We start from the raw sequence: 15,680 nt of genomic DNA, 5'->3' as shown, positions 1-15,680 counted from the left end.
AGTTGTCAGCCCACCACTTTGTTAGTATTAGCATCATTACAGCCCTCTACCTTTTTATCCTCATGATTAGTATAGTCACACATCTCTTCAGACCTATCATCAGTGCAACCCCCTACCTTTTCAGACCTACTATTAGTGTAACCCCCTACCTCTTCAAACCCACCATCAGTACAACCCACTATTTCTTTAGACCTATCTTCAGTTTAGGCCCCTACTTCTTTAGACCCACCATCAGCACAACCCCCTACCTCTTCAGACCTAACATCAATACAACCCCCTACCTCTTTAGACCTACCTCCATTACAACCTCCTACCTCTTCAGACCCACCATTAGTGCAGATTGACACATTTACTCAGCTAGATTTGCCGCCAACCATTCCGAGGGGTAGGCGGGGCCTACGTTGACTTAGATTGCTACCTCCTCCACCACCTCTATTTCCAGCTCCAACTCCATCATAGACAAATGTTCTTCATATGTCACATGCGGTACTTGCTACAGTTCGAGAGAAGCGACAAAAAAGGAAGAGAGTACCAGTTACACATAGGTTCTCTCATTGTGGAGACATATGAGATTGTATATGTTTTTTTTCCACTATATTAATGTTTACTGGGTATTTTTTGTGACTTTGATTAAAGTACTAAAAATTACATTTTGTAGTAGACTTTTTCTAATTAATTTCATTAACTAATTTTGTCAAAAAACCTATATGTGGCAATTGCGACTTAAGACTATACTATTATTTTGATAAAGATAAATTTGTCATAATACAAATAAATTAATATATTAAAAAACAACAAATTAAATATCTTAAATTAATAAATTATACAATTTTATATATTATTTATATGTTATATAAGTTTATTATTTTAAGATTATTAATTTATTAATAAATAAAAATATTCATTTATAATATCTTCTATTTATCAATTTATGTTTGTTGAGTAATACTAGATTCTTAAGTTTAAATATAAATAATTTATTATTAACGTATATATTTTTAATCTCAATAATAAATTGTAATTTAATAGTTTTTAATTAAATTTGAAAGTAAAAAAAAATATTGAAATCTTAGTTGGCAATTGCAACTTAAAAGTATAACTTTTCCCATCAATAGTTTCAATTATTTATATGTTATATAAGTTTATTATTTTAAGATTATTAATTTATTAATAAATAAAATATTCATTTATAATATCTTCTATTTATCAATTTATGTTTCTTGAAATAATACTAGATTATTAAGTTTAAATATAAATAATTTATTATTTAAGTATATTTTTTTAATTTCATTAATAAATTGTAATTTAATAATTTTTAATTAAATTTTTAATTTTTTTAAAAATTAATTGAAGTCTCAATTGGAAATTGTGACTTTAGTTAAAAAATGAAGTCTTAGTTGTCAATTGAGGTTTCAGTTTAAAAATGAAACCTCGATTGGCAACTGCGGTTTCAGTTCAAAAACTAAAACCTTAGTTGGCAACTGCAGCTTCAGTTCAAAAACTAAAGTCTCAGTTGACAACTACAGTTTCAGTTAAAAAATGAAGCTTCAGTTGACGACTACGATTTTAGTTCAAAAACTAAAGCCTTGGTTGCCAATTAAGGCTTCAACTAAAATGATAAAAAAATAAAATAAAATTATGACATGGCTCCTACGTGGCATCAAAGATGTCAATTTGAACATAAGTTTTATAAAGTGGTTAGATCCTATAGGCCTGTTTGGTTGCTGTTTTGAAAACTGTTTTGGAAAACAATTTTTTAGAACAGTTTTTAAGAACAATATTTTGTGTTTTTTTTCAAAAAAATTGTGTTTGAGAACTGAATTCTGGAAAATAGTTTTTGTTCTAAAAAACAAAAAAAACATGTTTGATTTTTTTTAATTAATAAAGTATTTTCTTCCATTATTTTGATATTATAAATATATAAATAATTTAAATTTAAAAAAATTATTCTATTTTGAAAATTTTATATCAGTTATAATTTTTTTAAACAAATGATGGCTTTGTCACCATATGTAAGTATATCAAATTCAATATTTTAAGGAAGAAGAAAGTGTTTGCAGGTGAGAGTGTGATGGTTAGATGGAGCTCATCTTCGTGGAAACACAAAAAAACAATTAAGAAAACATAAAAAGGAGGAAAAAAAACACGACAAATATTTGATTATTTGAACAGTAAAAAAATAATGACAACATCATTTTTTTTGAGAACATTAAAAACACAAAAAATAAAAATATATCTCATTCCCCAAACAAGTTTTTTGTGTTTAAGAATAGAAAACGTTCTCGAAAACAGAACAAACGTACCAATGTTTTTTCTTTTTAATAAATGGCCATTTTGACCCAAAACTCTCTATATTCTATAGAAAACCGATATCCTCGAAAAGAGGGAAAAAGGCCACTGCCGTTGCTCTGCTTGTATCATCATCTCCCATCACACCCGTCACCACAAGTCTCCAGTTTCGAGGCTTTCTCTCCATCGAAGCGAAGGCATGGAGTTGGCAGTGAGAACAGTGGGCGGAATAGAGAGCTGCTTCGTCTCACTCCCTCTTCCTCTCATCCAAACCCTTCAGTCCACAAGCTCGGGCCTTCTTCCTCCCGTTCTTGCCCTCGAGCTTCGCTCTTCCAACAATGATGTCTGGGTCGTTGCCTGGTCTGGCTCTGCTTCCACCTCCTCCTCCATCGAGGTTTTTGCTCTTCGTTTCTGTTTCCTCCTTTTGTTTTTGCTGTTTTTGTTTTAGCCTGTTAAGATTTCAATTTTCTGTCAAATTGAATTTTAATTCACAGAAAATCTCCTTTTTTCCCAATTTTTCCCCTGATTGTTGTTGTGGTTGTGATCATTTCGGGAAATTCCATATGAATTCCCACCTAATATCCTGTTGGATGTTGGAGAAGTGAGAGAATCGTGAAAGATTGAGTTTGAGCTGAATAATTTTTTTTCATCAACTGAAGAGAAGATCTGAAAATGGGTGATTTGAAAATAATTTCCTTTACAATTCATGTTTGTGGTGATTTTGATCTTGGGGTTGCTTTCATTTCTTTCCTTTCCATAGTAGTTTCTGAGATCCTAGTGGACTACAGGAGTGACAATTTGGAAACTTTCAGGGAATTCTTTTGAGAACATTTTGGGGACTCTTGGCGACTGATTTTGTCAAGGCAAGTCCAATGGAAGTCAAATACTCCAGGTTATGTTTGGTTTCTGGAAAGTTTGATGGGAAGAAAATAGAGAGGAAAAATAGAAGGAAGGTGATAATTTTTCTCTTGTTCGGTTGTTCACGAAAAAGTTGAGGAAAAGAGAATAAAATGTTGAGGAATACACTTTCTCCAAACATTCCCTGCTCCTTTTGAAGGAAACTTAGGAGAAAAATATTTTAGCATTTCCATCTCCATTTTTCTTCGCTTTTTTTTCCTTATTTTTTTTTTCCATCGTATCCTAACCTGGGGAAATCATTTTATTTAGCCTTTTTCCCTTTCCTTAGGACTTTCCAAGAGGCTTTACTTGGTTGGTGATGAATAAGAAGGTCAATACGAGTGGAATGCCTCAACTTAGGATACCCTGTAATGTAATCAGCCTGGACTACTATGGGTCAAACATGGAGTTATTGCAGACTTGTCGACGGTCTAATTGTGGGGTTTGAGAAGAGCTTTGGAGGGAGAGCACTGTGGGAGGGATTTGTCATTCATATAATATGGGTGAATTGGGTGCAGAGGAGTAATGGGAATTTTGAGGATAGGAGAAAATCAATAGATGGTTTATGAAACCTTCCTCACAATCTCTTTGACATTTGCCTCTTAAGGATTTCAAAGGTGCATCTGTCAATATTTTGTCGTTGGATTCCACATCTAATTTCTATCCTCTAGGGTTTGGGGGATAGGGTGGGGTCTTGTCCTGTAGGGTTGATGGATTTACTTGCTTGTGGTGTCCTCAAAAGTCAATTTTGACAGATGTTCATTAAGTAACTTGGGTTAGATTAATATTCCTGGCCTTGAAGAGATGAGAGAAGGACAAGTGTAACAGCCTTTGTAGCCTAGCTGGAGTAGGTATGGCAATGAGGAAGAGACCTAGCTTTACTAGAGGCTTTTGAGAAAGGTCATTGATTGGGGTGTCTAATTTGTAGAGAGAAGGTGAATCAACATTAGTAATATGTTATTCTTCATCAATTAGTTTATGTCAAAAGTGCTCTCCTGTCCAATGTAGCCTAAGAGATGCTAGATCCTAATTAAAACCACTTGCTTTGATTAAAGATAAGAAAAAAAAATGAATATCCCAAACTCTATTAAAACCCAGTTTTTATAGGATTTCCTGCTGATGAGATTTAATCCTATTATAAAACTTCATATGGTAATTAGATTAGATTTAATTAAATGGTAGTTTGGGCTGTGCCTTTTGGCACCTGTTGTATATGTCTTGTGTAATTTGGTGTACCATCTCTTTGGTGTTTGTTTGTAAGTCATTTTATTTGCCTATAAAAAAAATTTAATTCAATTGTAAGACTTCCTAAGTATTGGAATTGGATACGACAATCTGGGTTGTTGAATGCCTTATTAATCGTACCGTAGACAGCTAAAAGCTGAAATAAAAAGAACAAAAAATAGAAGCTTTAAATGCTAGGGCCCATTCCTTCAGGATTTGGATTAACCAGAACCTTTGTCACTGATTTAGGCCTTGGGTGGTTCCACAGCTTACAAAATTTCACCCTCATGTATTGTGACCCTTTTTTGTATTGTTTTTCTTATATATTGTTGTTTGTTCACTGTCAATGTAGGTTGCTCGGCAATTTGCAGAATGCATTTCCCTACCAGATCATACTGCTGTTCAAGTACGAGCTGTTGCTAATTTGCCCAAGGCCACCCTAGTCACAATAGAACCACATACTGAAGATGATTGGGAAGTTTTGGAGCTTAATGCAGAGCATGCAGAGGCAGCTATTCTGAAGCAGGTGCTTGATTAACATTAGTCTGCAAAAAGGCTAGTACATTTTTTTTTTTGCTTTCTATTTTTCCTTTGATAATACACACTGTTCTGAATTAAGGTGTCGAAGAGATCCCTTCAAAAAGTAATTTGTCATCTAATTCCCTTAGGCACATCCTGTAAATAAAAAAATAAATAAAGAAAAAAAAATCCTTAGTCTCAACAAGAAGCTCCTTTGAACCTCAAATAAAATGTCAATTTACTATCTGAAGGCCTGCTTCTGCATATCATGGTTTCATGTATGGTACTGGATGCAGCCAAACATGGATCCATGGCATGATATGGCTTGGTATAAGCTGAAACAGTTATAAACAAACTATTTTGCACTGAAGATGTGCAGGATTAACACAATAATTTAGAAAGACAAACTTGCACATTTACATCACATATATTAAGTAAGCATGGTTTCTGTACTGCTATGATATATGATAAATATAACACTCAATAAAAGAGCACTAAACTTGAGATACAAAAAATGCATTTAATTCAGCAAACTAACAATTTGTAGCTAGTTTGAAGAAGCAGGAAGTCAATATATCACAAAAATAATAATCTAACCATTTCATGCCAAAATAAAAGCCTGAAATTTGGAAGAAATAAGCTTCCTTGAAAACAGGAAGAGGGCACTGCTCAAGGAAGAGCAAGAATTCCTTGTGTGGGCTGCCACTGTCACCTCCTTGTTCCCTTTTACCTATGCCATGATGCTCATGGGGAGCTTATCTCTAATCGAATTTCCTTTTCCAACTGGATTTTATTCCTCTCACCCAAAAGTTTGCTTTTTCTCCTGTTTGGGTTGAATCTCACAAACGATTATTCAAAGCTCTTTTTGGAACCCTTAGAGCTATTTTCCTCTTCCAAAAGCTTATTTTTTCCTTTAAAATACACTCTACAAAAACAGGTTTAAAGGCCCTTTTATGGTTGGCTATGATGCTCCACTGGCATTACTGAACATAGCAAGACAATATTGACCAGAATTTTGATTTTGAGCAGTACCTAGATTTGGGCCAGTGTTTTATTGCATGCATTTTCAGGATAAATATAACCAATACAAGTATGTGTTGGGTGAGAATAATTTTTATTGTCTGAAATAAACCTCGATACTCATGTTCTGCTTCATTTCCTCCCAACTATAAGCTATGGAACAACTCAAACGCAATTCTATATCCTCCTAGTACTTTCTCAAACTTGAGCAAGTTGAAGCATGGTTAAATCTGTTTAGAGGAGGAACTCCTGAAAAATTGGTTCTTGACATTGGCTCTTCAATATGAACTGGATAGATGTGCTCATTTCATTTTGCTGTTCCATGAAATGGTTGTTTCCCCCCTTTTTTCTACGTCCAAATATCTGTTAATATCTTCTCATACAGAAAAGTAGCTTTTAATATCTGCATTGTTGATATGAAAAATTATAGAATTATACAATAGCCTATATCTAAATGTTATTGAAAAGTAGTTTGTGATATGACATTTTCCTTCTTTTTCTGTTTTTTTTTTATAAATATTTATGCACTTGTTCCTTGCACAAATGTTAACAAAAGAAAAGGGTTAGTCCCCTAATATGAGTGTTAATGCCCATTTTTTGTGGGACAAGCCAATCACTGAAATCCTCCTTTTTCTAAATGCAGATAGGGATTGTCCATGAAGCAATGAGATTTCCTTTGTGGTTGCATGGCCGCACTACTATTACATTTCTTGTTGTTTCAACCTTTCCAAAAAAAGCGGTAGGTAAGATGGTGTCCTCTACTTTCACTCTCTTGATTTATTGTACTCACACATGAAGTTTATGGAACCATAACTACATTGGATGATTTTCATTACCATCTATGTGCTAACAACTTTCCATTTATATGATTATCATCAGTGTAATCAATTTTATAATGTTTAGAGTGCTTCAGTTTTTGAGTTAAACATCTTGGTTTTTCAAATAAGAAACATATGTGACTCTTATGGATAAGCATAGTAATTGGTAAATGATAGTATTGACTCTAAGATTGGTTGTCTCACCTTTTTGTGGATTGTATGGAGAGAAAGGAATGGTAGGATTTTTAAGGATACTTGGAAGACACCTAAGATGATGTGAGACTTGCTTCATTTCTATGTTTCTTTTTGGGCTTACCGTATTGACGTTTTTAAACCCTTTCCATTAAGTGTAATTCAGCTTAGTTGGCTTTTGGCATGTACACCTTAGGTTGGGCCTACATGGTGAGGTTTCTAGATGAGCTTTGGATATGACATTCTTGTATAGGCTTTTTTTGTTCCCTTTGTACAGTCCTCCTTGTAAAGCAGAGGTTTTATGGGGTCTTTTGATCAAGTTTGTGTTTCATGGGGAGGATTTCTCATCCTTCTCATGTTTTTATTCACTTTAATTAATACATCTTTTGTTTCTAATAAAAAAAAAGTCGTAAATTAGGTCACAATTATTAGTTATGGTGACTATGTATGGTACAATCTTGTGCATGTTTGTGGTATCACATGAAACAAACTTTGTTCCACTTAAATTGCATTAGAATACAATATGTACATCCTTTTTATACACAATTAGGGATTAGAACCTACAATTTTCTCTCATAAATCAGGGATCAGATTCGTTTACCACCTATCATCCTACAATTTCTCCCATAAATCAGATTCTATCAAAGAAAAAAAGGAAAGAAATAAATACAAAATCATTCCATTGACTAGGATCACAATCAGATTCCTAAGAATATATCAACACTCCCCTCATGTTGGAGAATAGATGTTATCCATTCTTAGCTTGCATGTGATTATTTGAAATTGGTGAACAACCAATCCTTTTGTTTTTTGATAAGTAGGTGAACAACCAATCCTTTGGTCAAGACATCTGCAAGTTGCCCTTTTGTTGAAACATAAGGTGTGCAAATCAAACCAGTATCGAGTTTTTCCTTGATGAAGTGTCGATCTACTTCTATGTACTTCATTCATGGATCTGCCATGAGTCTTGGCCAATCCGCATCATTGCACACCTTTAGGCTTAGCTTTTCATTTTTGTAAAAGAAAATTCCCTTTCTTGGAATAGATTTCAAGTAACATAGAATGCTATAGACCGTGCCTAGATGAACTTCCTTAGGACAATGTATCAATTGGCCTATGACATTGAGAACATGGGCTATATCTGACCTTGTGTGTGACAAGTGTATTAACTTCCCAACTAGACGTTGATACATTCCACATTTTACTGCTACATCTTCTTGAGCTTCCCTTTACTTATGATTTTGTTTAATAGGGGTGTTAGTAGGCTTACAACCTAGCATACCTATCTCCTTAAGAAAATCTAAAATGTATTTTTGTTAAAAGATAAAAATACCTTTCCTTGAGTGGGCCATTTCAATCCCCAATAAGTATTTGAGTCTTCCCAAGTCTTTTATCTCAAACTCTTTAGCTAGTTTCTTCTTGAGTCTTTCTATTTCCTTATAGTCATCTCTTCTCATAATTATGTCATCAACATAAACTATGACAACAGTAAGTTTACCCATATGTGAGCAATTGATGAAAAGTGTATGATCTCTTTAGCTTTGTTTTGTCGAAACTCCATGTCACTTATGGCTTTTGCAAATCTTCCAAACCATGCTTTGGGAGATTGTTTAAGACCATAACACAACTTTCTTGGTCTACACACATTGTTTCTCTTGAAGTCTCCATTAAAACCCGATGGTGTTTTCGTATACACTTTTTCTTCTAAATCACCATGCAAGAGTGCATTCTTTGTATCAAGTTGCTGCGAAGACCACCAAAGTTAGCTGCTAAGGATAGTATGAATAATAATCATCGTTGTTACTAGAGCAAATTTTTTTGGCAATCCACCCCATAAGTTTGTGTATGCCCTTTCGCCACTAACCTAGCCTTATATCGCTCTAATGCCTCATTAGCTTTATTTGTAATTGTGAACACTCATTTACATCTGGTCCCTACTAAAGCTGCCTTTTTTGCTTGGGAAGCTACATGGGGGAAGATCCTTACGTTGGATAGGCTCCAAAGATGAGGGTGGCAGCTTCCTAATTGCTGTTTTTTGTGTGGTTGTGAAGAGGAAAATATAAATCACATTCTTTTACATTGTATAGTGGCTAGGGTTCTTTGGGATATTATCCTTGCCTTGTTTGGGGTTCATTGGGTGTTCCTAGAGACGGTCATAGAGATGTTACTTAGTTGGAGGGGCTCTTTTGTGGGGAAAAAGAGGAAAAAAATCTGGAATTCCATACTAGTGTGTATTTTTTGGACGGTTTGGAAGGAGAGAAATAGGTTAGCCTTTAGAGGGGGTTCTTTAGATTTACAGAAACTCAAGAATTATTTTGTTTGTAACTTGTGGAGTTGGGCTAGAGTGTACATGGGAGAGGAGTCCTCTTCGCTTTTACTCTTTTTGGAGTGCCTTGTGGCTACTTAAGGGCCGTTGAGGCTGCTCGTCTCTTTTGTTTTTTGGGGTGTGGCTGTGTTTGTATACTTCTTGTATGCTTTTGGCGGTTTGCCCTTTAATACAATTTGTGCTTATTTATCAAAAAAAAAAACACTCATTTACATCTAACCAGCTCTTTTTCTCTTTGGTAATTCAGTTATTTCCCATGTTTGGTTTTTCTCAAGAGCTATCATCTCCTCCATGGCTTTCTTTGGTGCTTTTTAATTGGTGCTCTATTTGTCTCACTATACTTGTTAGTTGTACCTTATGTTTCAATATGCTAATGTGCTAAGCATTAACATATCACCATTGTGACAAATGTTACTAATTTTCTTATTTCCTTTTTTTGTTTGTTCTTTTTTAAAGTATTGCTTAAGCAAGATGCCAAGAAACTGTTGAATATGGTTCATAGTTTCGTTAAATAGATAATTCTTTTTCCTTTCATTGCTCTTTGTTGGATTACTTTATCAAAGTCCAATGTTGGCTGTCAGACTTTTAGGTTTCTGTATCCAGGAACTTTGTAAATTTGGACATGTATTCCATGGCATAATTGTATACAGCAAAATCAACATTTTTTTTATTTGGGTAATGAAAATAGTACGAATTGTTGGAAAAATCTTTTGTTTTGTAACTTACCTATCTTGCTATACTAGAATTGCATCTGATTCATGAGATTATTTCCAGTGCAACTTGTGCCAGGAACTGAAGTTGCAGTTGCACCAAAGAGACGCAAGAAATATTTAGATTCACATAAAAATGCCCTTGTGCAATCTTCAAATAAAGATCATCCTATTGCAAAGGCACTACTCCGTGTTCAAGATTCAGGGCAGAAATTGATACACAAAAGCGAGGTCAAAGGTGTTGAGCTGGGTGTGGTGCTTACTAATGTTGTTTATATTCATCCAGAAACAGCTAGAAACTATTCCTTTGATTCTCTTCAGTTGGTTATTTTAGTACCTAGATCACCATCAAAAGGAAACTACAATGACACTGATATGTTCAGGAAGAAAAGCATTTCAACTGCAAAGGAATTTAGTGATGGATTAGCTGACAAGAAGGAACCTTGCCAAGTGGTTGTTCGTCTTCTAATTTCAGAATCGGTGGCTAAAGGGCATGTGATGATGGCTCAATCTCTTCGGCATTACTTGAGAACAGGCCTACACTCATGTACGTTAATTTCCCAAGTAGTGAATAAAGTCATGTTACTTACATGCCATTTGACTCTTTAATTAGATGTATGTCCTGTACTCTATGTAAGTTATATCTTCTTGATCAGCATTGTCAAGAAGCAATGTTCAATTTTGACTTTGGTTGTTTGTTTTTGTTGGGGGGGAGAGTGTTGTTGGAGCAGGGTGGGGCGCCACTGGAGAAGGGAGAAAACAATGTAGTCTTGTCATTAAAGGTTGTGAAGTTTGCTAAAATTATATAAAATACTTGTCTACTTTCTAATCAGGAAAAGATGGGTTTGCAAACATTATTATCATGCATTAGTGTTTCATTTTACAGAAATGAACCTTATCTATAGGCTCTAGAAAACTTAAAAACTCATCAAAATATATGAAGAAAAAGGACACTTGATGTATGTGGTAGCTTACTAGGACTCCATTTCTTTGTTCTAGAAAACCTTCTAAGTAATGAAATTAAATTATAAAATAGAAAATTCTAGAAAAAAAGAGGTCTAAAAGCATAAAGGCTTCTTATGACAAGAAATTTTGAGCAAAGAAGACTTTCTAAACTCTAAACAAGACTCATATAAAAACTCATAGAAAATATAAGTTTACAAGCATAAAAATATCTATAATAAGAAAATTCCAGTGAGGTAGATTTAAATTCTAAGTAGGATTCAACTGCCAAGTATTTGCTAGGCTCGACTCTAAATGACCCAATGCTAGAAAATTATCAAAATACTGTTAATCAAGTTAACTTTGGATTTTTTTTGTTCCCTTTTCTTCATGTTCGTGAATAAATTCTTTAAGGACCTTATCTCTATCATCTTTTTTTATTTTATTTTATTTTATTTTATTTTATTTTTTATGTTAAATTAATTCATTCCATTTAAAAAGAAAATAGTGCTCAAGATGTATGTGCATAAAGGAAAAGCCTAAAACTGAAGCTAGGAATCAGACAAGAAAAGACCTTGAGTATGTTCTAAAACATCAAAGGGGATTCCCACAGTACTCTTCGCAACTGACTTTTCAATTATTATTGATTAGTATTTTGCTACAAAGAGATTTACTCTCAATATATCTATGGTGGTGAAGATTCTTCTTGCTGGTAATATGATTTTGTTAGCAATACAATTGCTATTGTTCAGTGTTCTAAAATAGCATGCCATGTTTTTTTTGCAATCTGGGCATAGTTTCAAGAATTTTCTTGTTGAGCTCTTACCAATCTTAATATGCTGAGTCTATGACCAACATTAATTTTAGTTCAGTTGGAAATTAAATACTGTGAGATTGTTAACCTGTATACTGTCTTTAGAATGTATAATGTGCAATTATGCTCATTCCATGCTGGGTTTTCTTTTAGGTTCTTTTGAATGGAGGAAACTTGATTTTTAGTGGAAAGACATGATAAGGTTACTTTTTTACCAATAAATTATTCTCCCATGCAGAGAGATGACAGTTAATTTTATACCTGGTATCAAACTTAAGTCATACTTAAAGTGAACCAACTTGTTGAAGATATTAAATTTGAACTGGGAAATAACTAATAGCTAAAAATTTGTGAATGAAAGGGTCGGATATCTCACATGAAAACATTAAAACCCTATACCCTAGTGCACACCTGCTACATGAAAGAGGTTATGAACCCAAAGTAAACATACTTCCTGGAGACAGTGGGCAAATATGCTTCCTGTCCAACAAAATTAAACTAACAGGGATGGCAATAAACTCTTTGATCATAGATACTCAAAAGATATCAGGAAGAGAATACAATCCCTCAAGTTCTTAGGAGATCTCTGTCTATCCTTGAAAATTGTATCAATTCCTTTCAAATCCAGATCGCCAAAAGAGTGGCAAGCAATGCCCAAGCCAAAGAATTCTACTTCTGTCTCCTTTGCTGAAACCTTGAAAAGGACAACTGACATATTTGGAATTCTCTCAAGGCCACACCCACTTTATGCTTGACATAACTACCCTAAAGGCAAAATTGAGTTTTGTTAAATTTTGGTCAGTCCAAGAAGTAGCATCAATATGGACAACTTTTGGGAAGTTCAAAACTATGATGTAATTTTTTTTTCTTTTGTTTTTTGTTTTTATGCTTTTGAACTCTTTAGAGTCCATGGTGTAATATTATACTTTTGAGTTTAAGATTTAGGATTATGATAATAAATGTGCATCAATACTCATGGATGTGTCTCACAAATTTCCTAAAAAGAAAAAAAAAAAAAAAAGAAAGAAAAGGAAAAAAGAAAAAAGAACCACGTCCCAAGTCTCATTCTTTTCAAGTGCTTCCATCTCTGCCCTCATGACTTGTTTCCACTTCTTACCATTTAGTGCCTCTGATTAGGTCTTAGTAATGACTATGGTGTTTAGGCTGGTAACAATTTCTATGAGATGATGACACTTTGTCATAGGACACAAAATGAGAGAGTGGATATAAAGGGTGTTGAGTACACGCTCTTGTGCTTTTTCTAATTTCAATGGGTAGATTTAGATCACTCATGTCAATAATTAGGAGAAATCTTGGGAAAAGATGGATCATTTACCTCATGGGAAGTGGTTGGTTCTGACTCTTTGACCTATACAAGTTCGATGATGGTTGCTTTCTTCCTAGAGTAAGCCAAAGTTTGCCTTGTAGAACTGGGAGCTTGTTTCCCTAAAGGTGGACTTCTAGGCTTAGACACAAGCTCAAACACAGATGATTGTGATTGTGAGGGTTTAGGCATAGATGGGGGCAAGTTAAGTAAGAGCAAGTCTCTTGTATCTTTATCTTCCATGAATGATGTCTTCTCCTAAAGATAAGGATGATTGGAGTAGCTTTCATGTTCAACAACAATTACATTTGAATAAGTCTTACTTATCAAAAAAAAAAAACATTTGAATAAGCATAAAATTTCCGAATGGATGGATAATTACATTTTTAACCTTTTTGAGTAGATGAATAACCCACAAAAACGCTCTTAATTGCTCTTGGATCTAGCTTCCCTCTGTTATAAGTGTGGTCATGGACAAAAGAAACTCAGACAAAAACTTTTGGAATAAGACTAGAAGACGTTGTAAAGTTTGGGAAGTATTTTGAAAAAATTTCCATTGGACTTTTTGAACATCAAAACTCTTGATTGCAATTGGTTTATAAGATGAGTAGCAGTGAGTATTGCTTTCTCTCGATATGATTTAAGAACATTTTTCTGAAACAAAAAAGCTCTTGTAACTACAAGAAGATGGCCATTTTTTCCTTTAGCAACCCCATTTTGTTAGGGAGTACTAAAGTAGGAAGATTCATAGATAATACCTTCTTTTTAATAATATGGAGAAAAGACTTTATTGAAGTAATCCTTTGCATTATTAGACCTAGGCTTTTTGATTCCCACTCTAAATCGAGTTTTGACCATTTTGTGAAAATTGGGAAATATTATTTATATCTGATTTTTGTTTGAGAAGAAAGATCCAAGTTACTCGAGTGCAATCATCCATAAATGAGACAAATCATCTAGAACCTGAAGTATTATGAATTGTGGAAGGACCCTAAATATCACCGTGAACTAATTTAAAATGAATTAATACTTTTATTACTTATTAGAAAAGAAGCACGACGGTGCTTTACAAGTTCACAAACATCATAATGTAATTTTTCTACAACAAATCCTTTGAACAATAAAGGAAACACAATTTTAAAAATGCTAAACAATGGTTGCCCAAGATGAAGATGATGAAGCCAAATCTTTTCTTTTGTTGTGGATGGGATTTTGGAAAGGAATGATAGGAGTAACTAATTCTCAGTCCTATTTTCACCAAACAACTAGGATAGTAAAGTCCATTTTCCTTAGTATGTCCAATTATCTTTCTTGTATCCTATTCTTGAAATACACTATGAGAGGGATAAAAAATCACATGATAATTCAATTTTTTCGTAAGTCGATAAATGGAAACAAGATTGGTGGAAAGCTTAGATACGTGTAGGATGTTTTTCAAAACTATGGATTTATTCAAGTTATAGAGCCATCAATAATCACTCTTTTCTTATTGCTAGGTGGGTTATAGGTACTAAACTTTTGTGAGGAATGAGTCATATGATTTGTAGGTCCTTGGTTGATGACCTAAGAGCCTAGGAAAGACATATGCGAGACACTAAAGTCAAGAGAAGGGGAACACTTACTTGACTGAGCAAGAGAAACACCACAAGGATTCACAAGGGTTCCCAGGAGATTCTTCAATTCCTTAATCCCTTACTTGTTAAGCTCAGCATGTTCAATGCCACCAGAATTCACCCTCTCTTGTAAAGGGTTTTCATTAATTTGAGAGTTGGTGAAGTTTGCCTGAGTTCTCTGTTTTCTGCCTTTGAAACCTTGCTGCCTTCCTTTGAAACCTTGCTGTCCACCCTTGAAATCCCAGTCTTTACTCGAAATTTGAGGCTTTCCATAGAGTTCCCAAATCTTTTTAGTTGGGAATACTAAATTACTCTCAGCACTTAAGGATTTGTAATACAACTTGACACTGAAATTTCCCTTCTATTGTCTTTCCAAAGTAAAGCGTCCTCTCCTTCTTGCACTTTCAAAGGGCACATAAACTTTAGAAATTGAGTCACCTCCTCTATCTCCAATCTTGGAAGGGTTTTCTATTGAACCTCCCTATGAGCACCTCTTGCATCCCATAAATATGCAATTGTAGCATTTTTGAAGTAGGCTATTTTGAAAAGTGTAGGGAATGTGTCTTTTAACTTAAACTCCTCCACTCATCTGTCTTACCAAAATCTTGTACGTCTATCATTTCTGATTCACATAGCTAATCTGAGGCTGAAATCTTCCTTGATGTGCCTTTTTCTTTTCAATATATTGCTTTTTATTCATCATAAAAAAAAAAAAAAAAAAATCTTTCTGTAGGCTCATCCCAATAGGATCCCTTGCCCCTTAGGTAGTCCATTCCCTCACCATAGGCTGAAATCCTCCGTAGGCTGAAATCTTGTTTTTGAGACATTCCATTCTCCATCTTTATTTATATCACTTCTTTTTTAGTAAATTTTGTTTTTATCAATAAAGTATCATGTTTATGAGATTTCTCATCATGATAGTAGTTGCTCTACAACCCTCAAAGCCTTCTCATGGACAGTTTAAACATGTTCTCAAAGGTTAACTTGTTAAT

At 34.1% G+C, this 15,680-nt stretch overlaps 1 protein-coding gene across 3 annotated transcripts in view; it reads left to right on the top strand.

Annotated features, from left to right (window-relative positions):
• The first annotated feature begins 2,330 nt into the window (after positions 1-2,330).
• The window catches only part of LOC100259773 (peroxisomal ATPase PEX1), a 63,623-nt gene continuing 50,273 nt past the window's right edge, over positions 2,331-15,680 (top strand). Inside the window, exons 1-4 of one of the 3 annotated variants that reach the window (XM_010647660.3) lie at positions 2,331-2,683; positions 4,763-4,936; positions 6,593-6,692; positions 10,060-10,542. In XM_010647660.3, coding sequence (XP_010645962.1) covers positions 2,489-2,683; positions 4,763-4,936; positions 6,593-6,692; positions 10,060-10,542 — 952 coding nt within the window. In that variant the 5' untranslated portion in view covers positions 2,331-2,488. Of the gene's footprint in view, positions 2,684-4,762; positions 4,966-6,592; positions 6,693-10,059; positions 10,543-15,680 lie in introns of those variants that run through there. The other 2 variants (XM_002273731.4, XM_010647659.3) reach the window with 2 other exon arrangements.

Source organism: Vitis vinifera, chromosome 10 (assembly GCF_030704535.1).
Source record: "Vitis vinifera cultivar Pinot Noir 40024 chromosome 10, ASM3070453v1".
Taxonomy (NCBI): domain Eukaryota; kingdom Viridiplantae; phylum Streptophyta; class Magnoliopsida; order Vitales; family Vitaceae; genus Vitis; species Vitis vinifera.
Note: the sequence above shows the minus strand (reverse complement) of the source record. Positions and strands in the feature narration are given on the sequence as shown.